Source organism: Denticeps clupeoides, unplaced genomic scaffold, assembly GCF_900700375.1.
Source record: "Denticeps clupeoides unplaced genomic scaffold, fDenClu1.1, whole genome shotgun sequence".
In the NCBI taxonomy this organism is placed as follows: Eukaryota; Metazoa; Chordata; class Actinopteri; order Clupeiformes; family Denticipitidae; genus Denticeps; species Denticeps clupeoides.
Window position 1 is genome coordinate 158,306 of NW_021629784.1, and position 24,718 is coordinate 183,023.

Below are 24,718 nucleotides of genomic sequence, written 5' to 3' on the forward strand. Positions count from 1 at the left end.
ACAGTGAAGCAGGAAATAAGCCTATGTGCAGAAGATAATTATTATCTTATATGGTGTGATCCTATGGTAAATGTGCCACCCAGTACTAAATAAAAAGAGAGGATTCGATTGAGACCGCAGAGCTGTTGGAGGCATGATGTAATGCGCGTCTCTGATCGCTCTTCTTGCAAGTAAAAAGAACTCATCTGCTTTGTGTCTTTCTTCTCTAGTTTATAAATGTTGGAACAACGTATAACTCTAACAAGATGTTACAGGCGGGTGATGGAGATATTACAGGCAGGTGATGGAAATGTTACATGCGGGTGATGGAGATATTACAGGTTGTAAATCGAGATGTTACAGGCGGGTGATGGAAATGTTACATGCGGGTGATGGAGATATTACAGGCTGTAAATCGAGATGTTACAGGCGGTGATGGAGATAATAATTGCTTATTGTAATATTAACAGGGAAATGAACAAAAAAAAATTTTAAACTGTTAATTTAACATATTTTAAGGTTTTAACTTATTACTGCTACGCCTACACCAAAATGTGCAAAAATACACCTTGAGAAAAGACTAGAGAGGAAAATACCACTTTTGGGAAATTTATTTTGCAGCCATTGCCAATAAAACATTTCACATCAATTGGATGCATTTTTTTAAACTTATACAACATGCAAGTGACACAGCAACCACGCAATTCAATAAAATATCTGCATGGAGACAATAAGGCCAATAAGAATACATGTTTTTAATATATATAGAGAGGGAGAGAGAGAGAGAAACAGTCTTTGAATGATTGCAAGATAGATACATTCTATACCACACCGTGGAACATGCTTGCAAAGTAGTGATGGTGAGATGAAGACCCATGAGGCATCAGACTTGAGACAAATGGTTCGAGAAAGGGTTCATGTGCACACGACATGATCACATATGTGTATAATAAAATACTGTTTGAGTGTATCCTGTGTGAATATTTTCACAAAATAGAAGTATTATATGGCAAGTTGTGTATGCTTGTGTAACTTGGACAATGATGGACAGAACAGGGGAATTTTTATGAATTTTTCTTAAAAAATAACAGTTTGGCTCAACAAGGTTATACAAATTGGGGTACAGTCCTTTTTGCCTCTCCCCAGTACCCCAGAGGGTTTTCAAGCCTGCTTATATTTGGCTCTGAAAGGCAGCCCTGGACATCCACAGTGGCATCTGCTGTTACATTCTGTGTCTTCCGTGCCTCCATGATTCTGTGGCTAAACGATGCCAGAGTTTGATATTTAAGAGGAAACTTTGAAGGAAAATTTGAAAGCAACGTTTTTTAATGTGTTTCTTAAGTGCAAGCAAGATCGTAAATGTTTGTGTGCTGCAGTTTTATCTCTGAAGGATGTATGATATCATGGCTGTGCCTGGTACTCGCAGGCACAGAAAAACACCAATGCTTTGGTTGCGAAATCACCTGACCATATATATATATATATATATATATATATATATATATATACACACACACACACACACACACACACACACACACACACACACACACACACACACACACACACACTGTGTTCAGACCTTTGGAGATTATTATAGTGAGTCTTCCCATAAATAAAGTGTGACTGAATTCCTTTAACTGTTTCTCATTGTGGCTCCTCAGATAATTTCCATGACAAAACCACAGATCAGATGTTAGTAAGTGTTCTAATAGGAATAATTGATCTCAAAATGTAAAATAATATATGACCTCCAGTGACATCATGAGAGGTGGAAGCCTGGGGGATTTCCTCTCTGCTTTGTTTGGACCGTATAACGGTGGCAAACTCGGAAGTCAGTCATTTTATTGCCTCAGTGGCTTTTGTTTGGCTGAAAATTCCTATTACTTTAAATCGTGGGTTCAGGAGTGTAGCCAGGGACATGATGCTCATGGACTGCAACGTGTGCAGCTTCTCCCGGAGCTGCCTGATGAGCTGCTCTCCCATTTCCAATGCAACTGCAGGTGATGGCTTTGTTACTTCTTCCTGAAGGGTTTGCACAAGCATTTTCATCAGTGGGAAAAAAACAGTCACGTGGTACAGCTGGCAGTGATGCTTCGGACGCCATCATTTTAGGCCCCTCCCCTAAATGAAGCAAGCCTCAATATGCCACTCATTCTCTCCACCACATGAGAACATTTGGTTTCTTTACAGATATTCAGGAATTGTTACCGAATGATCACGGAAACAGTGTTGCTTTTAAACTGATCTTCATGTGTAAATTACTACATTAAAAACGTAGTTATGCAGGATGTCCTACGCATGTCTTACCTTCCATAAAAGCAAAAACAAGTGAAGGCAAGATGGCATCCCACCCAGAAATGACCCCAGAACTTCCCAAGTCCTGTATCAGAACCCACCCTGTGGTGCCCTTCAGCCACTACCTTACGTCCACCCCTATTCAGGTGATGGCGTCTCTGCCATCAGTACAGAGCAACAAATTGATAACTCCCCATAACACTGGACACCCATTTTAACCAATGAACCAATAGGTGGGGGATGCGTGTATATGCAATAGATGTTTGTGCAAAGTAGCCTCATGACAAGCATCCTGCTGCTCTCTGCGCTTTAGCCCTGCAGCCACACCTCCAAACCCCTCTCTATTTTCTGAAGATCAACATCCGCATTGGTGACTTGCAACTAATAAGACGGGTGATTTGGAAGATGCCGAGCCCTTGGTGGGTTTCTCTTTGGGGAAGGGGGCCCACTTTTTTTCTCTTTTTTTTCCCCCTTTTTTTCTCTTTGTCATGCCTCACCGTTCATGCAATTTGTGCTTATCTGTTCATCCTCTTCATTCATAACACCTTTCAAATCTACATCCATTTCGTCCTCTCTCTCTGACTCCTGCATTTCCGACTCAGTGTTCTCCTTCTCTGCCGCTACACGACATTCAGCCTCAGATATTGTTGACACTCCCACTTGCTGCACGAGAAGGAACATGCACGGTGTTAAGAGGTTCCTGTGAACAACTCTCTCCTTTCCACCATCCTCTGGTTTTACCACACATACTAGCATGTTGTGCTGCTTTTTCAGGACAATGTACGGCTGTGGCTCCCACCTGTCCCCCAGCTTTTGTCGTCCCTCAACATGACAAACTTTCACCGGAACCCTATCACCTGGTTCAGATTTTGCCCGTCTGTCATAGTCTTTCTTCTGTTGCTCTTTAGCATGCTGAGAGGTCTGATTCGCTTTGGCGTAGGCCTGCAACAGACAGTTGTGGAAGGTCTGGATAGTCTCACTTGTGGTGGACAGCTCAAAAACCAGATCAACTGGGAGTCTGGGATGTCTGCCAAACATCAAGTAGTAGGGTGTGTACCCTCTGGAGTCGTGTCGTGTGCAGTTGTGAGTCATGGCATCCACATATTCATGCCACCTGGGTTTCAAATCCTAAGTGTGCAGAGTCATCATGAAGTGCTGTCTTGACATGTGCAATTTCTCTGGTAGAACCAGTTGCTCCACCACCCATCTACTGCCATCTCTGATGGCGTCATGTACCACTAACCTCCTGCACTCTTAAAAGCAGAAGACCCCTATTACACATTTGAATCCTCTCGCTACGGCTGGGCTTCTGTTTCTGGCTTTTACAGAACAAAACTGGACCGATGGCCTCGTCTTCCTTCTGCATAGCATGGATTTCCTGAGCAGTCATAGCTGGTAGTGCTTTTGTCCCCACACACTCATATGGCTGGTTAGGACACATCCACAGATGTTCTGGTTACAAGGCTAACTGTGGTACCTCTTTTCTTGGTTCCATATCCTCCACTAGTTGTGGGCAGGTTAAGAGGACCTGCTTGACCTCCTGATTGGACATTCGAGATAGCGCATCTACATTCTGGTTATTTTTCCTTCTTCTGTGCTGGATGTCAAAGTCAAATATAGAAAGCTGGGACACCCACTGCTGGCCTGTGGCGTCGAGATTACCAGAAGACATCACATACTTGAGCGGGTTGTTATCAGTCAGAACTAAAAACGTACGCCCATAGAGGTGGTCATAAATCTTCTTTGTGACTGCCCACTGAGCGAGTAACTAGTCTATGTGCTGGACACCTCGTTTCAGGTGGGTTCAAGCCCCTGCTGGCATTAGCTATTCCCTCCTGCACCGCACCCAGGCCCCCTCCAGATGCATCTGTTTGCAATACAAATGGGCAGGCTATAGTCAGGGTAGGCCAACACTGGACAAGTCGCCAGGCTCTCTTTCAAGGATGGGAAAGCTTCCTCGCCTTCAGTAGTCCACTCAAAAGGCTGGTCAGGAATCTGGCCACTCCTCCTCCTTTTCCTCCTAGGATCACCCGAGGTGAGGGGGTACAAGCGTCTGTAGTATCCAGCAAATCCCAAGAACTGCAGCACTTCTCTACGGTTAGTGGTCTTTAGTCTTGCTGATTTTCTCTGGGTAAATCCCCTCTGTAGACACTCAGTGATATGTAGAAGATATCTGTAGACTGAGATGGTCTGGATCCCCTGCCACATGTCCTGCAGCCATATGTCATTTGAAGACGTAAAGTTGATTTTCTCTGCATAAGCTCGCTTTGCCTCCTTCATGGCCCAAGACAGGTTGTGGTTTGGACGGCCGACGGTGGTCTTGGAGACGTTGACACTTGGATCAAGTCGCTCATTTCCTGCTCATGTAGATTCCTTCTCTATCCTCCCTTATCTATCAACACAAGCCACCCAAATACTCCATAGTAATCTCGTGACTGGATTACTGTAACTGCTTTCCTCCCTCCTGGCTCCCAGTAGCTGCCTGAATCAGATTCAAATTACACATGCTGGCCGACAAAGCACACATCTAAAAAGTATGTTCTATGTCGGAGAAAAAATAAAGAAATTGTAACCTAATAAACTAGCTGATACACCAAATAAATACTTACGCACTCACTCAGTATCTACAGCAAAATGTACCCCAAAAAAACTTTGGGGCTTGTCCACCTCATCCTGGACCAACTTTTATGTCCACAGGGTGTGTAAACCCGCCTGCCCTGACTCAGCACATTCAAATAAGCTACAATGAATTACATAAAGAGTACCAGCTGGCTCTCCAGCTGGTGCATGGCGCAGGACATTTTGGCATCACAAAGACCTGGCGATGGATGGCACAGAGGTTCTTCCGACAAGGAAGCTGTAGGGATCAGGGGTCAGACGAAAACTGACCTGATGTGTATGACACTGCCCAGCACCCCAAGCATGGATTACATGCTGGCTGTACAGCAGCAGATGGAGGCGGTTAGCTCGTGAACATCTGGGGGTCAGACAGAAAAGAGCCTATGGCCAAAGGACTCGGGTTCCAGCTGGGGGAGCGAGTGTGGGTGTACAATCCGAAATGAAGGAGAGGGTGTTGCCCAAAGCTAACCTCAAGCTGGGAGGTGCTGACATGCATGTCGGCCAAGTCCAAGGGACAGTGGACTATACACTGAATTTACATTGAAATTTAACAGCAAAATTCTGTTTTCATGAAATATCAGTAGTTGCCGTTTTTTGTAGTGCATTGTGGGAAGACTTGTTCACTTCAGGTTATTGATCGAACAACAACAGTATGTCACTGTTATTTAACGGTATTATATCCTATTTTTGATTTGTGCAACGTGTATTATCACAGCGAGGTACGTTTGCACCTTTATCTATGTTTGTCATATCTTAAAAAAAGTTTTATTAATATTTAATAATAAGTACTTCTAAAAAAAACAACATTATAAAAACATGTGGGTAACTGATCAGGTAAAACAGAGACCTTGGTGGCTGCACACAGAAAACAATCTGGCGCAACACGGAGCTGCGCAGCTTCCATACTACATTAAAACTGCCATCTTCTTGCTAACAGGTACGTTTGCTGTTCATCGGTTTATTTGTGTTACAATCGATTTCTAAAAATAATGCGGTAAAGATTCGGTGAAGTGGTTGTAATGAATGTAATTACATGCCGTTAGCAGCTTGAAACTTTCCATAACTGACTAGGTTACATTAAATCTCAAATACAAGAGATCATATTCTTGTGACATTTTACCTCAGGTCAATTTTACATTGGCGAGCTCGGTACATATGTACAGACAGGTTTAGTTCATGCTAGTTGATGGTAAATGGGCTTATCAAATTATCGCCTGGTTTCTGTGAATGTGCTCATTTAAAAATGCTCTTGATCTTTCGGTTTATCTTTTGAGCATGACTCGAATGAATCAGTAATTTGTTCGATATTGTCGGAGGGAGCGGAATGACGGACGACGAGGTGAAAAAAGGCTGAAAACAGGGACAGGGGAGTAGGATACTCGGGTTCCACGCATTGGAGATCAGCTCTTTAGGCTTTTTTAGGGGAGCGGACGTGAGCGATATTTCTCCGGCTGTCCTTTGCATAATGTTTCCCTGTCATTTCTGCTACCGCTGCGATGTATGTGAAACACATGAGAATACACAGTAAAGTTTCAAATAGTGTATTCCGTTGCTGCATACGTAACTGTAACAGAAAGTTTAAAAAAACACGCAGGCTTGAAATCTCACGTGTACAGACGCCATAAAAAATATAAGTCAGAAACCACAATGTGCACTACACAGTCATTCGAATGTCATGTTGATTTTTGTGGTGCCAAAAGTTCTAGTTTACCGGACTTTATTTCTCATATCAAAATGCACATTAAAGAGGGTCGAAGAGTCACATGCCCTTTTATGCAATGTGATAAAACGTTATATCTACATTTACCTGTCATTTATCTAGAAAACATAAAGACGACTCAAGACCATCAATCACAACACCTGAAGCCAGCTGCTCCCAGATCCAGGAGGATACATTTCCGTCTGATACACAGTCTGATGAAGGTGAGCGCTGTGAGGAACCAGATGTAAGTCCTGAAAATGTAGATGAGACGTTGTTTTTAAGGAATCGTATTGCTTCCAGCCTCAGTAATTCAGTCAGTCATTGAAGATATTCAGTCAATCCATGAAATCAACCTGTCTCATATTATTCTGCCTTGTGCAGGCAGTAAGTTGGCCTATAGCGTCCTCTAGCGGCTGTCTCGTCGTATTGTTTTGGTTACTCTGAAAACGGGAGAATAAGAATCCAGGTGGCGGAACATAGTGCCGAAGTATTCCCGTATTGAGCTGGTATGAATCCAAGAATGTTGTTGCTTTGGACAAGATTTGTCTGTAAGTATTGGTTATGACGAGATAAGCACTTTCTTTTTTATTTTGTGTAAACGATATAATTGTGTATTTAGAAATGTGTATTTTGTGTTAGTTTGCTGTGCGCATGTAACAAGCTCATTTGCTATGTTGTTTAGCTGATCGTCACATTTGTATTTTTTCAGTTTTACGATGGTCATAGAGAAGGCAATGGTCAGAGGCCATTCTTCAATAAATCAGCACAGAAAAGCAAACACAAGTCTGTTTATTGGAGCATCGTTATCTCGCTGTCTAGCTGGTGGAGACTAGAAAACCCAGAGCGAGGGCAGCATACATATGCTTTTCAAACTTCAGGAAAAGTTAGTTTCACTTGACGTCCCAGAGGCAATGATAAAAATGGTTCTTGAGGATCTTAAAGCTGAAGATCTTTTTATGACATTTAACAGTCATACCTTAAGATCAGATCACCGAAGAAAAACATTTTTCAAGAACAGTTTCCATTATGTTGAGCCGGTGCCTATTCGTCTAGGACAGAATAAAACATGGAAAAGAGTGTTTTGCACAGTACACACCAGTTAAACAAAAAATTGAATCTCTTCTTGTGCACAGTCATGTCCCATTGAATGACATTTTAAAAGATGTGTGGGATGGTGAAAATGTAACTGCAAACATGCATAAAATAGACAAATCTGCCTTAGGCTTGATCTTATACCAAGACTCTTTTGAAGTTGTGAACCCTTTAGGGTCTGGCTAGAAAAAACATAAAATACTTGCCATGTACCTTACATTGGCATATCTGTGTCCGTATAACAGATCAAGCACTGATCAAATGCAATTGGTGTTTCTCTGTAGAGAACAAGACTTCAAGTACTTTAGTGAAAAATTGGTCATGAGGTGCTTAGTCGACGACCTAAAAGACCTTGAGACTACAGATGTATGTTTTCCTGATGGACTGAATATTAAAGCAATTTTGTGGGTGATAGCTGGTGACAATTTAGGCTCACATAGCATAGGTGGATTTGTAGAGAATTTCAGTGGAAGAACATACTTCTGCTGATACTGTCAAGTAGATAAAAAAACATTTCAGCAAGATCCACTTTCCAGGGCCACATTTCGTACAGTGCAGTCATATAAAGATCATGAGGGTTTGCCTCATAGTGGAGGCATCAAGTTCGACTCATCATTCAATGAGCTCTCTTTCTATCATGTTTAAGCTATTCTTGTTTTAATAGGTACATTGTCGAATATTATTAGCACATCTGTTTTTTGGAGATGTTAATTTCTAATTCTTATTCTAATTCTTATAGATGTCTGCCACTCCTGCTGACCTTGAGAAGACTGGTAACCTACCTGCGGGTCCTCAGTTGATCCTGCTTGGTAAGTACAGTGTGTGTGTGTGTGTGTGTGTATGTGTATATACACACACACGCACACATATATATATATGCAGAAAATATGCTGTAAATGGATGACCTTAATGTAACTGGTATTTATTTTTATTGTTCACTTTTGCATTTTATAAGCCTGTCTTGGATCATTATTTGTCTTGTTTTAGCTTGTCTTGTTTGAGTTAATGTAAAGGTTGTTTGATTCCTGCTTCTTCTGTAGCTGCATTTCACCTCACCTCTTCACACAAGGTGGATTCTCCAGATTCTCCTACACTGAATATTATAATAGTATGATATCAATAATATAATATTAACTGTATACTATTAGAATAATATTTGTATTCATTTTATATTTATTTTGCGATTGCACTATGGGAGGTCTGTGTGAAACAATATTTCAACAGTATGCCATGTATACTGTTGTACTGACAACAAATCTCTCATGAATCTTGAATATCCTGCGTTCTGCTATTTATATTGTGTGCAGGTAGTGAAGGTTTTTTCAACTTACACTGAAAAAGGTGAACACTGGCTAATATTTTATCATTGTTGTACTGTAAATGAACCAGGTAACAGCAGGTTTTACGTCAATAATAAATTATTTGGTGTGACATTTTTTTCAGTGTAACAATGTTAAACATTCAGGATTAAACCAGCATAAACCTTTTTAAATTTGGTTTATCTGTTGTCATTTGAAATGGAACATTTCAATGCGTGTGGGGGAGCTTCAGTCCAGAAATGACTTCTGCTCTGGATTTAGTGATGCTACTGTTCTCAACCAAACGGGTATTTTTTTAACTCAGTAACGATCGCAGGGAAATACGAGGAACCTCCAGCTCCTCTAACGTCAGCAGACCGGATCTAATCCTTTCAGGACGATGTAAGGAATATCGAACAATCTGTCACTGTCACCAGAGGGAGGGGGGGTAGACTGGTCTGGGGTTCCCCGTCAGGATATTCTGGATCCTCCACTGCTCCTGAACTTCCACGACCACCACCCTAATCACCCTGAAGCAGAAGTAAGAGCGGGCTCGCTAGTATAAAAGTCAGGTGGCCAGGGGGGACGCTGCCCGCTCTTTTTTGAATTTACTTCCCAGAGATGCCTGACTGATTCTGTTTCTTTGACCATGACCTTTGCTTGTCCTTGACCTTGAGTTTGCTATGACGATACTCTATGTTTCCCCACCTACCTTCCACCCAAGAGGGCCTCCCATCCAACCCATGTTCCTGGACCGTCCTCACACCAGTCGTCTTATTGTTCTCCTCTGTCCAGGTCCACCCCAGCCTCATCCCCTTGCCTCCTTCCCCTCTGCTCCCCATGGAGCCAGAGCTCCCTCCCCGCCACGCTGTGGTGCACTGGAAGGGGGAATTGGTGTTAACTCGCGCGGTATTTTCTTCAGATAAAGAAATGCCTGCGTGAGCGAACGACACTAATGATTCCTGCCTGTGTTTTCTCTGTTAAATACAGGTTAGTATAGTGCACCACTATTTCTAAATACACACATTGAGTATAATAGAGAAATTACTCATAATAGCTGTCGGAAAACGCGACAGGTATCACATTGTTCGGAGTTAGTAAAAGTGTGAGACACGTGTAGTTCAGTGAAATGGTGGTTTCTTTGTTCATGTTACTACTGAACAAAGGTAGATTGAGTGTATTATTTATGTGTATGTGTACATATGTTAAGACCACTGATGTGCTGTGGGATGGGAAAATACTGGAAAGATTCTGTTCAAGGTGTTTTTGAAAGTAATTATTGCATTTATATTGAGTTAAAACTGTTTTGTAAATGGTTCTTCGATGGGTTGAAAGCACAGGTAAGTGGGTTGATTCTGTGAAGGGTATAGCAGACATTGAACAAATGTAATATTCAAATAATATGTATTTCTGTTGAGATATTTCAGTGAGATTAACCTGTGAGGGGATGTGATGTAATGTAATGTAATTCAGGAAGTGAGTATATGTAAATTGTTTGTAAAAGTTGAGTGTAAAATGTATTTTCTCCAGATAAAGAAATGCCTGCATTAGCGACGACGCTAATGATTCCTGCCTGTGTTTTCTCTGTTAAATACAGAAACCGTAGACACAAACAAATACACTTTTAAATATACTTTTACCACCTTTACATAGAAATGGCCACAGCGTGAAGTGAAACCTTTGTCTTGTCCAGCTGACAAATGTATATGACAGTGTATTATGTGTGTGTGTGTGCGTGTGTGTGTGTGTGTGTGTATATATATATATATATATATATATATATATATATATATATATGTAATACAAATATGTTAAATTAAGTTCTCCCTAAAAATCTTTAATGTAACATGATCATTACTCATGGTTATTAGTTTTAAACATGCCCTGTCACATTGCCTTCAAGTCTAATTCGAGCTGTGGTTCGAGATGCTTATAAGAACTATGTTCACCACTTGTTGAGAATGTTTAAAAATTTCCTTCCAAAAACAATTTTCTCATGCTTTCATGATCAAGGCCAAATGAAGGGACTGCTCAGATACTTTTTTGTCTAAGACTAACGTGTGGGCCGGGCGAAAGTGCTTGAAGCTTGAGTCTAAATTAGTTGTCTTTTGTTATGTTTCATGTTTTGTTTCATTCAATATTGACTCTTGACTGTAATACATATGCGGATTATCTTAATGCAACCAGTAATTGTTCTTGTTGTTCTAGTCTACATTCTGTGCTTCTTTTTTAATGCCAGTCTGTCCTGACAAGTCTGTGCTGTTGGAACAGAACACAAAGGTAGTAAGTGGGATTTGAACCTAGGTCTACTGGTTCATAGGCTAGAGTGTTACCCACTAGGCTACTACCACACTGTCTTAGCTGCTTTTGGTATTATTTGTCTGGGTTTGTCTTGTTTGAAGATGCTCTCTTGAGTTAAATGTAAAGAGTTTTTTTATTCCTGTTGCTTCTGTGGCTGCATTCACCTCGCAGGGGTCCTTCACACACTCCTGCACTCAATAACCAGCCTTCTGCTGTTGGTTGTATGCATCCAGTGAAGGTTGCTGCACTGCCACTTTTTTTTTTATCATCATTACAATGTAAAACATTAAATATGCAACTAATGTGAATATACTCGTTGCTTAGCACCGGCCACGTACCAAGTTTGTTCAAGGTAGCAGCCATTAGACCCCTGATTAAAAAGCCTGATCTTGATCGCAGTCAGCTTTCAAATTATAGACCGATATCCAACCTTCCGTTTATATCAAAAATCTTAGAAAAAGTCGTAGCCCAGCAGCTGAGCGCATACCTAGACAGCAACAATGTCCACGAAGTAAATCAATCGGGATTTAGACCTCATCATAGCACTGAGACAGCGCTGGTTAAAGTGGTTAATGACCTGCTGTTGGCCTCTGATCAGGGACGCATCTCGCTGATTGTCCTGCTTGATCTGAGTGCAGCGTTTGACACTATCGATCACGCTATTCTCCTTGCCAGGTTAGAGAATGTTATTGGGATTAATGGAACAGCCCTTGAATGGTTCAGATCATATCTGACCAACCAATATCAGTTTTTGGACATCAATGGTGTTTCGTCTTCACATAGTAAAGGAGAGTTTGATGTTCCACAAGGTTCTGTCCTAGGTCCGTTTTTCCCTATACATGTTACCTTTAGGCGACGTCATCCGCAAACACGGTATTAGCTTTCATTGCTACGCTGACGACACACAGCTGTATCTGTCAGCAATGCCTGTTTTCTCTGGCTTTTTGTTAAAGTCCTAGACCCTCATTTCACTTCACTTTGACACAGTGTCAATTATAAAGTCCAGTTTATCACAGAGTCCCCCTGTTAGACACAGACACAGACAAAGTTAAATTCACTCTAGTTAGGCTGTCCTAGTTAGGGTACCGGGCCACTGTAGCACCAATATACCACTATAACCACAGATTTCAGTATCAGTCGTACAATGACACCGTCTGCCGCTGCTTCTGTTTGTTTTTCTCCGAGACACGGAATCAAGCACCCAGACTACTGGCAGACCCCAGTGAAGAGACCAGCAAATAAATCCTGGTTCCTGACAACTGCTAAACGAGGACATAACATGAAACAAACCAGAGGGTCACCACAGCCACCACCATGACACTGGACTACATTCTGGACTTCTCCAACCCTACAACTGTAGGACTTATTATTATATTGTACAAATGATCACCAGCCCTGCACTGACACCATTTGCAGGCTCACTCTACCCTGGAAGGGGGTCCCTCTCTGTATCACTCCTTCCCAAGGTTTCTTCCTTTCTTTTTTTCTCTCTCCTAGAGTTTTTTTGTGTGGAGTTTTTCCTTGTGTGCAGAAGGGTCAAGTGTGGGGGCTGTCAACTGTAGGGCCTGTCAAAGCCCATTGAGACATTTACATTTATGGCATTTATCAGACGCTCTTATCCAGAGCGACTTACAATCAGTAGTTACAGGGACAGTCCCCCTGGAGCAACTTAGGGTTAAGTGTCTTGCTCAGGGACACAATGGTAGTAAGTGGGATTTGAACCCGGGTCTTCTGGTTCATAGGCGAGTGTGTTACCCACTAGGCTACTACCCTGTGGTCGTATGAGACATACTGTATGTGATTTTGGTCTATATAAGAAATAAACGTTGTTGTTGTTATTGATATAATAAATATTAGGGCTGCAACAACTAATCAATTAAATCGATAAAAATCAATTACTAAAAGAGTTGGCGATGAATTTCCTAATCGATTCGTTGTGTTGCGCAACACAGATATATTTGATTATTAAAAAAAAAAAAGCGCGGAGCGGAGTGAACACAGTCGTTTTCTCTCGTACACAGATGCTAGCAGAGTTTGGCGCCTCATAGACAGCGCGGAGCAAAAATGTTAAAAAACCGCGACCCAAGTCATCCAAGATGTGGGAGCATTTCACACTAAATAAACAGAAAAAATATGTTAACTGCAAAATATGCAAAAGCGACATGGCACGGGAGCACCACGGCAATGATCCATGTTGGAGTGTTTGATGAGGAGGAAGGGAGTTGAACAGCAGGGGAAGTCGCTACAGAATCCTACTTTTGTTCCGTTTTGAAGTTAGGAATAATGTCCCTGGTGCTGGTGTTTACTCGTTATCCAGCATGACAAGTTAGCATTAGCTCGTTAATAACAGTAGTAAAGCAGGGGTGCTATAGTTACTTTGCATTAAAAGACTAAAGACATGTTTTTATTCACTAGCCTTTTTTGGACCATTCAATCTGTTGTCATGTATAGCTACACTGCAAAAAAAAGCTTTTCTTACCGAGTAATTTTGTCTCGTTTCCAGTCCAAATATCTAAAAAAATCTTAAATCAAGATTACTAGACAAGAAAAATGGCATGAGAGAATTAAGTGATGCTTAAAACTTCTGTTTGAGATTATATCTTATTAAGATTAGTTTTCTTACTTTGGTTGTTTTAAGCAATCACTTAATTTTCAGGTGTTTTTCAGAAAACAAGACATAATTTCTTATGCTATTTCATGTGTCTAGTAAATGTATCTTGATTTAAGATTTTTTAGATATTTGGACTAAAAACAGGACAAAACTACTAAGTTAGAAAAGCATTTTTTGCAGTGTATATTCTGTGCTTTGTCCCAAATAGGTTATTATTGACAAATATATTTGTGTGTGTTGCACTTTTTAATTTAATTTTAAAGTTATTTTATAGCACTTGGTCATCTTAAGCTGTGTTTAAATGTGGTGTATAAATGAACCTTGCACTTACTACATTGAAGGTAATAATTTAATGAATAAGCTGCAAGTGAACTTGAGAGAGAGAGAGAGAGAGAGTGTGTGTGTCTGTGTGTGTGTGTCAGTGTGAGAGTTTGTGAGTGTGTGCGTCTGTGAGTGTGTGCATCTGCAGTGCAGTTTAGAGAACAAGTTCTGACATTCAAACAAATCCTGTGAATTTTCTGATTATTATTTTTCTTTGTTTTTTTATTAATTATTTATCGTTCTGGCAGCTCAGGTGGCTCTTTATTAAAAAAAAGTCTATATATTTGGGAGATGTAAAGCATACATGTGTATGTTTTTTGTGTTAGTCCATTTTAATTTTATTTTATTATTATTATAACAGCTCAAGGAGCAACATGTTTGTGCACTTTCTTAAGATTTTAGTTCTGTTTTTGAATAAAATCTGATTCTACGATTAATCAAAAAAAAAATCGACAGATTACTCGATTATTAAAATAATCGTTAGTTGCAGCCCTAATAAATATAATAATTTTAATACTTGGATCATCTGTCGTTATTTAAACAACACCCAGTAAAGCAGTAAACAGTAGCTGTCGTTTGATTAATGTGCCTTTTCTCATCCCAGTATTTTAAAAAATATTAGTCAGTGCATCCTGGCGTTATTGAAATAGCCAGAGCTTCCCATTGGTGGACAAACAAGAGGAATGAGCACAAGGCATGAAATGTTGAGGGAGGAGCTTCAGTGAGAAACCTGCAGCTCTGACTTCTACTCAGATTTTAGTGACGCGATTGTTCTCAAACAATCATCATTGGTTCTAAACTTGTGTAATGAACACAGTGAAATAAGAGGAATTTCCGCAAGCTTCTCTGCTGGCCCAGCGTCTGTAATGCGCAAGGATCTGATCATTCCGGGGCGATGTGACAAATATTGATTAATCTGGCAAAATGAAGATCTTGGTCACTCTCATCTGTCCCCTTCTGGTCCTTAAAATCGATCTTGCATCAGGAGGTTTGTGTTTTTATATATGGTTCAACATTCATATATATGTGTGTGTTTGTGTGTGTGGAGTTTTTATAGTTTGTTATTCCTTTATGTTCTTGTGATATTTGAACGGACAACACAGTATGAAAGTAAAATGTAGATGTGAAAAGTAAATGTAGATGTGAGTTGGTGGGAGGGACTGTGTGGGTTCTTGGTTTGGGGTTTGGGGGTGGACTAATGTTCCTTCAGGGGTTCAGTTGAAATCTGCTCCTTGTCTGAAACGCACTTTTGTAGTAGTTTTAACAGTGTGTAAGTGTTCAGTTAACTTTTACATCATTAAACAATAACAGCCTGGTTCGTTTGACTAAAGGCAAAACTAATAGATTGTTATAAACACTTTTGTTTCATAAGACTAAGCGGATGTGTTTAATGCAATTAGTGGGTAAAAAAACTATGTTTGGAATGAGCAACTTGTGGGCAGGACTGATGTGATGAAACAATAATTTAAACTAATTTTATGTAGTCATGAACATGATTAATATTTATGTATTGTCCAAATTGGTCAGGGTTATCTGTTTATGTCATTGCAATACTGAATGAAAATTAATGCATGAATTAATGCATTTGAATGCTTATTTTTTTTAAATATCAGCTTGTCGTAACAAGTCTGTGCTGTTGGAACAGAAGCTTTTCAGCTGCTTGGCTCTTTATTTGTCTGGTCCTGTCTTGTTAAATATAATTCCTCTGTTTCATGTGGCCTGTTGGCTGCTCACTGTGTGACTGCAGGTCATAGTTTATCATCATATAACAATAACAAAAATGTAAACATTATTATTTATAAGAACTTCATTTGAACCGCGCTAGTATGTGAAACCTCGGCCATATGGGAGGAGCTGCAGTGAGAAACCTGAAGCTCTGACTTCTGCCCATATTTAAGTGACGCTGATGTTCTCTACAATCATCATTGGTCACTGGTAAACTGTAATGAATGCAGGAAGATACAACCAATTTCCACAGGGTTCTCTACTGGTCTAATGTGTGTAACCCCTGATGAACTTGTCGTTTTAGGGCTATTGACTCATCTGGCAAAATGACAATCCTGCTCATTCTCGTCTTTTCTTTTCTGGTCTTTAAAAGCAGTCAGGGGTTTGTGTTTATATAAATGATACACAGCAAGTACAGCACATGGTGACCTCTGCTTTTAACCCATCACCCTTGGTGAAAGGCACCCGAGAACTTCAATGGCTTCTTGGCAGTTTGGGATTTTAACCTCCAAATACACTTCACACGCTTTAAACTAAGCAGTACTTTTATGTTTTATGTTTCCTAAGCTTGAATGTCAGTTGTTAAAATTGTTGGCTAAATGAATGGAAGTGGGTCACAGTACTTTTGTACAAAAAACTTTTTCGTGGAAAACTACGACCCAAATACCCATATTTAAATTATTCAGAAAATTAGTGATTTGTAAATCAAATTATTACCCTCTGGTAAATAAAAGTGGTCACTTCAGAAGGAGCCAGATGGATTTCTGTCAAGGCTCCGCAAATTATAGTGCTCTATGTGTTGAATACTGCTGATTTTACATTCCATGCAGGTATGTTGCCTCTGTGGCCAATCAGAATAATTCACATTTATAGCATTTATCAGAAGGCCTTATCCAGAGGGACTTACAATCAGTAGTTACAGGGACAGTCCCCCCTGGAGACACTCAGGGTTAAGTGTCTTGCGCAAGACACAATGGTAGTAAGTGGGGTTTGAACCTGGGTCTTCTGGTTAACAGGTGTGTGTGTTACCCACTAGGCTACTACCACCCATAATCAGTAATTATTAAATTATGAATCAGTATTGTTGCTTGACAGTCTGAGATCTGAAGCTGTCAGCCAAACCCATCATCTAGACGTCCACTATGTTAATAGTAGCTATTTGTAGCATACAGTAGTTATTTGGATTTTATTTATCTGTTTTAATGTGTTTTCTTTCAAATTATTCACACACTTCATTTAATAGTATAATTAATCTTTGTAGGGAGTATTGAATATATTGTTGCTGTTTTTAATATCTAAAATATTATTCAGTAGTTATATTTATCCCCCTTGAAGAAGAGGGTAATTTAGATATTTTTATTGATTATTTTTGTTGTGTTTAATATTTATTTACAGGTTCTCGTTCCCTGCAGTACTTCTACACTGGAGTGACACAGGGAATTAACTTCCCAGAATTCACTGCTGTCGGCCTGGTGGATGGAGAACAGTTTATGTACTATGACAGTAACATCAGGCAAGCGATTCCCAAGGTGGACTGGATCAAGAATAATGAAGGACCATATTACTGGACCAGAACTACCCAGATTATTCAGAGATTTGAAGCCATATACAAAGACAGTATTGGTACAGTGATGCAGCGTTTTAACCAGTCAGGTGGTGAGTAAATCTAAACCTGGTTGTATATCTATTATTGTTTAGATGTTATTTCTTATTTAAAATACATTTAGTATGACTGCACTGCTCTGATTTTCTTGTGCTTATTCCACATTAATTTCAGGTTAACATGAAACGCAACAAACATAGAGAAGCAATAACCTTGGTGCATCTGCCAATCCCACCAGAATAAAAGTTACCCTGTAACCCTGTAACCCTGCCCTTTATACTCACCACCACAGACTACAAATAACCAGCGCTGCTGTCGTACAAATAAAAAGTTTAATCACAGAACACAGTGCCGGGTTTTACTGCTGGGATCCATCAGTACTGGGAATCCTAGAATTTTCCTGCAGTTCATTTTACTGAAATTTACCTCTGTCCTGATCTCCTTGTTTTGCTTTTTTTTTTTTCTGCTGAAAACTACAGCTGTTTTTTAAAAGAGTTTCTCTCATAAGTTTTAGCATGAAGATGATTCATATAAATAAATATGGTTCCATTTTTTTATCAATACATGGTTCAAAAAAATATTTTCCAGTTTGAAATTCAGCAGATGAATGCAAAACAACAATAATAGTAAAACTTTCTAAAACTCTCTCTTTACAGGAATCCACACTGCACAGTGGATGTACGGCTGTCAGTGGAATGATGAGACTGAAGCTACAGATGGATACAGTCAGTTTGGTTACGATGGAGCAGATTTTCTCTACCTGGATTTGAGGAGCACATCTTATGTAGCTCCAGTTAAAGAGGCTTTAATCACCAAACAGGAATGGGATGGAGCTGGTGCTAAGTACTGGAAGAACTACCTGACCCAGGAATGTATTGACTGGCTGAAGAAGTATGTTGACTATGGAATGTACAGTCTGGAGAGAAAAGGTACAGCAGCACACTGAACAACAAGAAACACAAACGCTGAAACTGCTTATGTTTTATGATTAAGATGAAAATATTCTTAATATTTTTTTTACATTTGCATTGTAAACATTGTTCCAAACACATTAATTAGCAAAAAACGTCCAGTAGACGTTTAATAAGAATAAGGATTTACTAACAAAACAAGGAAAACGGGGATCAGCTAGAAATGTGCATCTCTGAACATCTTATGTGCTGCAGTTGTATTTGGAGTGTAAACTGGCAGGTAGATGTAGTGTTGAATATAAACTGAGTTTGTTGGATGATCTGCTGATGTGAAGACGTCCTGTTTCTCTCCCTGCCCCCCCCCCCCCCCCTCCTCTTCCTCTCTAGTCCCTCCTCAGGTGTCTCTGCTGCAGACAGACCCCTCCTCTCCAGTGGTCTGTCACGCTACAGGTTTCTACCCTGATAAGGTGATGATCAGCTGGCAGAAAGATGGACAGGAGCTGCATGAAGATGTAGATGTTGGTGAGACGTTGTCCAACCATGATGGAACCTTCCAGAAACGTGCAGAACTCAAAGTGACCCCTGATGAGAGGAAGAAGAACCAGTTCACCTGTGTGGTGGAGCACAAGAGTGGAGACCCAATCCACATGATCCTGACTGAGGAGAAGATCAGGACCAACAGTGCATGTACAGGAGCTTCTAGACAGAATCATCAGTCTTCTTGCTTTAAAGTCCCTTTGTTAGAAGTGTTTATAGAATCAGTTTATAATAAAGTGTGGTGGAGAACATTTCACTGTTTGGTGCTGAGGATTAAACTTTTTATAAAGCTCTTGTTGAAGTCAGAATGAAGTTGGCGCTTCAAATGTGCACGTCAACAATGTTGTTTATACATTTATTAACATCAAGGTCAAAGTTAATCAAAAATCTAATCGACAGTCCATTTCAACTCTGTACCTTCTCACCATTTTTGCATCTTTCTCGCTGGTCGAAATGCATCACCTGACCTCTCATTTACTGCGCAAGTCAGTGTAAAAACCTGTCTGGTTCGGGCAAAGATCTTCAGCTCCATCTGCACCTAACGCGCCACCGGGTGGAACGCCGGGCATTACAGGACAAGTTAAAAGAAACACATTCATAGTTATGATTTTATTTCGGCAATTCTAAAAAAAATCTTTGGCGAGCTGCATTAAAAAGATCAATGGGACATAGTTTGCCCCCCCCAATCTAAACTCACCCCCTTTTATGCCTCCATTATTGACCATTTATTTGACTTGAATGTTATTTTTATTACACACATTTCCACCAACCCGTCTAAACAAATTTTTAAAACACAAAACATGGATGATTTCTTAAAGTGACACATGTAAGAAACTGAATTTTAATAATCTACTTTACTATTTAAAGAATGTATTTTTGGTGCTGTTCAAACTACACATTAAAACACATAATAAGAAGAAAAAAGAATATTACTATAATATTACACCTAGACTCGGACTTCACTATTGAATTTTATAGTACTGCTATTTTGGCAAGAATTTGTCTAATTCAGGTGGTCCAATGAAGATTTTTATTATTAATACATGTTAATATTGACCCAGTACACATTACACACAGTCCAGTATAAAAGTGGTGGCAGTGGGCAGCGGTGGCCTAGTGGTTAAGGAAGCGGCCCCGTAATCAGAGCGTTGCCGAATCCCGATCCGCCAAGGTGCCACTGAGGTGCCACGGAGCAAAGCACCGTCCCCACACACTGCTCCCCGGGCGCCTGTCATGGCTGCCCACTGCTCACTCAGGGTGATGGGATAAACGCAGAGGACAAATTTCACTGTGTGCACCGTGTATCACTGTGTGCTGTGTATCACATGTGACAATCACTTCACTTGACTTGAAGTGATTTTTACTTTTCCTGCAGGTATTAATGTTCCAGGCATCGTTGCTGGGTTGGTTGTTGCTGCTCTCGTTCTCATCGCTGTGGTTGTTGGTGTTGTGATGGTTGTGAAGAGAAGATCAGGTGAGAGACGCAGCAAACAACATCAGTAACTTCTACACCAAACATGGTGTCATGTGGGGAAACTACTAATCAGTAAAATACAAAAATACTTTCTCTTCTCTTTTATACAGGTTACAAGAAGGCCAGACGTGAGTATTACACTCATCTCAGAAATTACTTAATATTAAGACTTTATTTTAACTTGTATTTAAATATGACTTATGTGTACATTTGTATGTTTGTGCTTTAATCAAAATATTTTCTGTTAATCTAGAACCTTCTTTAGAGTCTGTTTGCTCTACGGGGTCTTATAGCTCTGCAGCATCTGATGCACCTCTGGTCAAAAAGTAAATTCTTTTAACTTATTTACTGGTGTCCAGATTCAGTCTTTAACACAGATGTTCTTATAGAAGTTTTCTGTTTTTCACAGGAAATACTGATCCAGTTCAACACTGCAGTTCACTCCATCACAGTCTGGTTTGGTGGCTGCAACAAAGACATTTGACAGCAGAAAATATATATAAATATTTGTGCTTAATATCTGTAAAGGTTCTCAGTCATCCAGGTTATAGTTATGAATTTAATAAATAAAAGATACATAAAAGATACAAATACATAAATAAACAAACAAACATTTAAATAATACCTTAATACTATAATAAAGACATGTCATTTTGAACAAACACACACATACACACGAAAAAAACACTAGAATCCAACAGAACCAAAACTATTATTTATGAATTTTTTTAGAAATGTAACTACCTCAAAACCCTAATTGACACACAAAACCATTTCTCTCACATCTGGAGATAAGTGATCTATAAAGGGAGACCATACATTCTGAAATCTATTTAAATTACCTCTAAGCACAGCCGCCACCCTCTGTTTTTTGCACTTTAATAGGGTTTGTGATGTAATTTAGCTGATTGTCTATTGAACAGCAGAATGTTGCAACACACACAGACCCCACAAGAGATTATAGTTATCAGGCCTTGGTCTGAGTGTTCCTTTGTTTTGCTTGTTATTTGGACCCTTAATTACCCCCCTTATGGGGTATCTGCATGGGGTTCATCGCCTCCTTTCTTGTCGTATTACAGTATAAAAGGTGAGGTTCTCTGGGATTTTCATTTCTCATCCAGTGAACTTGGAAGGTTTTTTGTTCTGATCTTTCAGGTTTTTATGATCGTATAATGTTTTCAGGGGAGTGATGCTCTGGGTTGTTGGTCCATAAATGGATTTTCCTGCATTGTAGAAGTTGTGCCTGTCATTCCTATCTGCAAAAGACTGGATTTCCTGTGCCTTTGATGTCCACCACACATTTTACATGGCCCGCAGACTCCTCTACACATTCTGTGGAGCTTTCTGATTGTCTTGCATCCATGATGTTTAATATTTGGTCTTTGGTTGGAAGATGGTATTGGTTATGGTCAGATTGTGCTCAGAGCAGAGGGCAAGTAGCCTCATACCATTTGAGTTGACCTGACCAATTCCATGTTTCCATAACTCATTGTTCTCACCTACTCGGGTGTTTAAGTCCCCAAGTACAATGATCTTTTAGCTCCTGAGAATCCTTTAAAGTCTTTTTTTTAAATCTTGTTTCGTTTGATAAATACGATTTATACATCCTATTTTAATTTGGCAAAGTCTGTTTTTTTGTTTATGCCTTTGATTCCCCTAGACTCTGATATAACAGATTCTCGTGACCCATGATAATGATGATATCATAATAATTCCAACTGGGAAATATTTACATTTACATTTTGACACGCGAACCGGGACCGACCCCCGACGGCCCCGGAGTGGCGGCGGTACGCTGCCGGTACTCAGCCACCAGAGAAGGGTCCAGGATGAAACGACTCGGGATCCAAGACTGTTCTTCTGGTCCATAGCCGGTCCAATGCACCAGGTACTGGACCCCCCGACCTCTGCGGCGCGAGGCAATGATGCGCTCCACAGTGTAGGCGGGTCCCCCCGTCGACGATGCGTGGCGGTGGCGGATCCGGAGCAGGAGGATGAAGCGAGGATCGGACAAAGGGTTTGAGTTTGCTGACATGGAAGACTGGATGGACACGGATGGCAGGAGGGAGTTGGAGACGGTATGTGAGGGGGTTGATCCGACTGAGGATCCGGAATGGTCCGATGTATCGAGGGGACAGCTTGTGTGACTCAGTCCTGAGACGTAGGTCTTTGGTGGACAGCCACACCCTCTGTCCCACTCGGAAGTGCAGTCGACGAGGGTGCCGGCGATCGTGCTGGGTGGACATCCTTCGGGAGGCGATGAGGAGGGCCGAACGCGCAGATTTCCAGGCCTTTCGACAACCGCGGATCATCTGACGGGCCGAGGGGACCCCACCTGCAAGCACCTGGTGCGTGAAGATGGGGGGCTGATATCCATGGCAGATCTCAAAGGGACTATGGCCGGTGGCGGAGGAGATTTGCAGGTTGTGGGCCAGCTCCGCCCACAGGAGAAACCCGGGCCAAGTGCGTTGGTGTTCGGACGCGAAGCATTGCAGGTATCGTCCCAGCTGTTGGTTGGCCCTCTCCACCTGACCGTTGGTCTGGGGATGGTAGCCAGAGGAGAGGCTGCAGGTGGATCCGATAAGGCGGCAAAACGCCTTCCACACAGCTGAGACGAATTGGGGTCCCCGATCAGAGACGATGTCTTGGGGGAACCCATGGAGGCGGACCACGTGTTGAAGCACGAGGTCAGCGGTTGTGGCAGAGGACGGTAGGCCGGGCAGGGCGACCAAGTGGACCGCCTTGGAGAAACGATCCACTATGGTCAGGATGGTGGTCATACCACTAGCTTCAGGGAGGCCGGTGATGAAGTCCAAGGCGAGGTGGGTCCAGGGGCGATGAGGAATGGGAAGGGGACGCAGGGGCCCAGCAGCCGGAGTGTTGGGAGTCTTGGCCCGGGCACAGACATCACATGCATCCACGTAGGCCTGCACGTCCCGTCGTACTGAAGGCCACCAGAATGCTCGGCGAATGAAGGAGAGGGTCCGTTGGCGTCCTGGATGGCCTGAGAGGACGGAGGAATGGCCCCAATGCAGTACATGGGGCCGGCAGGTATTTGGGACATACAGGCACCCGGGTGGGGTGTTGTCTGGGCCAGGGTCGGATGCCTGGGCTGCCCGGACCTTCGTCTCGAGGGACCACCGGAGAGGGCCTAGGATGCGATGAGGAGGAAGAACGGGTTCGGGGTCAGAGGATGGTGAGTCTGGGGCGTGTTGACGGGACAGGGCATCGGCTTTCTGGTTTTTGGAGCCGGGACGGTAGGAGAGTTGGAAGTCGAACTGTTCAAAGAATAGTGCCCACCTCGCCTGGTGGGGATTGAGCTGTTTGGTGGTTTTGATAGAGATTAGGTTTTGGTGATCGGTCCAGACCAGAAAGGGGGTGTCACTGCCTTGCAGCCAGTGCCGCCACTCCTCGAGGGCCCACCTGACTGCCAGCAGCTCACGGTCCCCCACCCCGTATCGCCACTGTGCAGGGGTGAACTTCCGCGAGAAGAAGCAACACGGGTGCAATTTCCGGTCCGGACCGCGTTGAGAGAGGACGGCGCCAGCACCCACCTCTGACGCGTCCACTTCTACAACAAACGGAAGGGTAGGGTCTGGGTGTTGAAGAATGGGGGCGGTGGTGAAATGATGACACAAAGATTTAAACGCTTGAATGGCCTCCGGGGTTAGGCGAAACGGACCTGGTGATGGTTTGGTGAGAGCAGTGAGGGGTGCTGCGACCGTACTGTAGCCACGGATGAAGCGACGATAGAAATTTGCAAACCCAAGAAACCGTTGCAGTTGCTTCAGCGTCGTGGGTAGGGGCCATGACGCCACTGCTTCTAGCTTCTTGGGCTCCATGGCCACACCCTGGGACGAGATGGAAACCCAGGAACGTGGTGGAGCGCTGGTGGAAGGCGCATTTTTCCAGCTTACAGTACAGTCGGTGGGCGAGCAATCTCTTTAGTACTGCCCTCACGTGTTGAATATGGGATTCTAGAGTGGGTGAATAAATGAGTACGTCGTCCAGGTAGGCATACACCCACCGTCCCAGCATGTCCTGGAGAGTATCATTTATGAACTGCTGGAAGACGGCGGGTGCGTTGCATAGACCGAATGGAATTACTAGGGATTCAAAATGACCAGTGGGGGTGATGAAGGCGGTTTTCCACTCGTCGCCCTCCCGGATACGAATCAGGTTGTAGGCAGACCGGAGATCCAGCTTCGTGAAATATTTGGCTCCCGAGAGGGTGTCCAGGGCGGTGT

General features: G+C 41.9%; 2 protein-coding genes and 1 long non-coding RNA gene across 3 annotated transcripts in view; all 3 read left to right on the forward strand.

Moving 5' to 3' along the window:
• LOC114774179 (BOLA class I histocompatibility antigen, alpha chain BL3-7-like) overlaps window positions 1-21,704 on the forward strand; it is a 167,237-nt gene extending 145,533 nt beyond the window's left edge. The window contains exons 6-8 of the mRNA XM_028966093.1: window positions 20,582-20,599; window positions 20,725-20,797; window positions 20,881-21,704. Coding sequence (XP_028821926.1) covers window positions 20,582-20,599; window positions 20,725-20,797; window positions 20,881-20,890 — 101 coding nt within the window. The 3' untranslated portion in view covers window positions 20,891-21,704. The remainder of the gene's footprint in view (window positions 1-20,581; window positions 20,600-20,724; window positions 20,798-20,880) is intronic.
• LOC114774215 (uncharacterized) lies at window positions 5,510-6,797 on the forward strand. Its single transcript, XR_003744762.1, has 3 exons — window positions 5,510-5,615; window positions 5,731-5,833; window positions 6,719-6,797. It is a non-coding gene; the product is annotated as an uncharacterized LOC114774215 (long non-coding RNA).
• LOC114774184 (BOLA class I histocompatibility antigen, alpha chain BL3-7-like) lies at window positions 15,039-20,217 on the forward strand. The gene is made up of 4 exons (XM_028966108.1): window positions 15,039-15,209; window positions 17,342-17,602; window positions 18,206-18,478; window positions 18,848-20,217. The coding sequence occupies exons 1-4, from the start codon at window positions 15,146-15,148 to the stop codon at window positions 19,306-19,308; spliced, it is 1,059 nt and encodes a 352-aa protein (XP_028821941.1). The 5' UTR covers window positions 15,039-15,145; the 3' UTR covers window positions 19,309-20,217.
• Window positions 21,705-24,718: the final 3,014 nt, after the last annotated feature.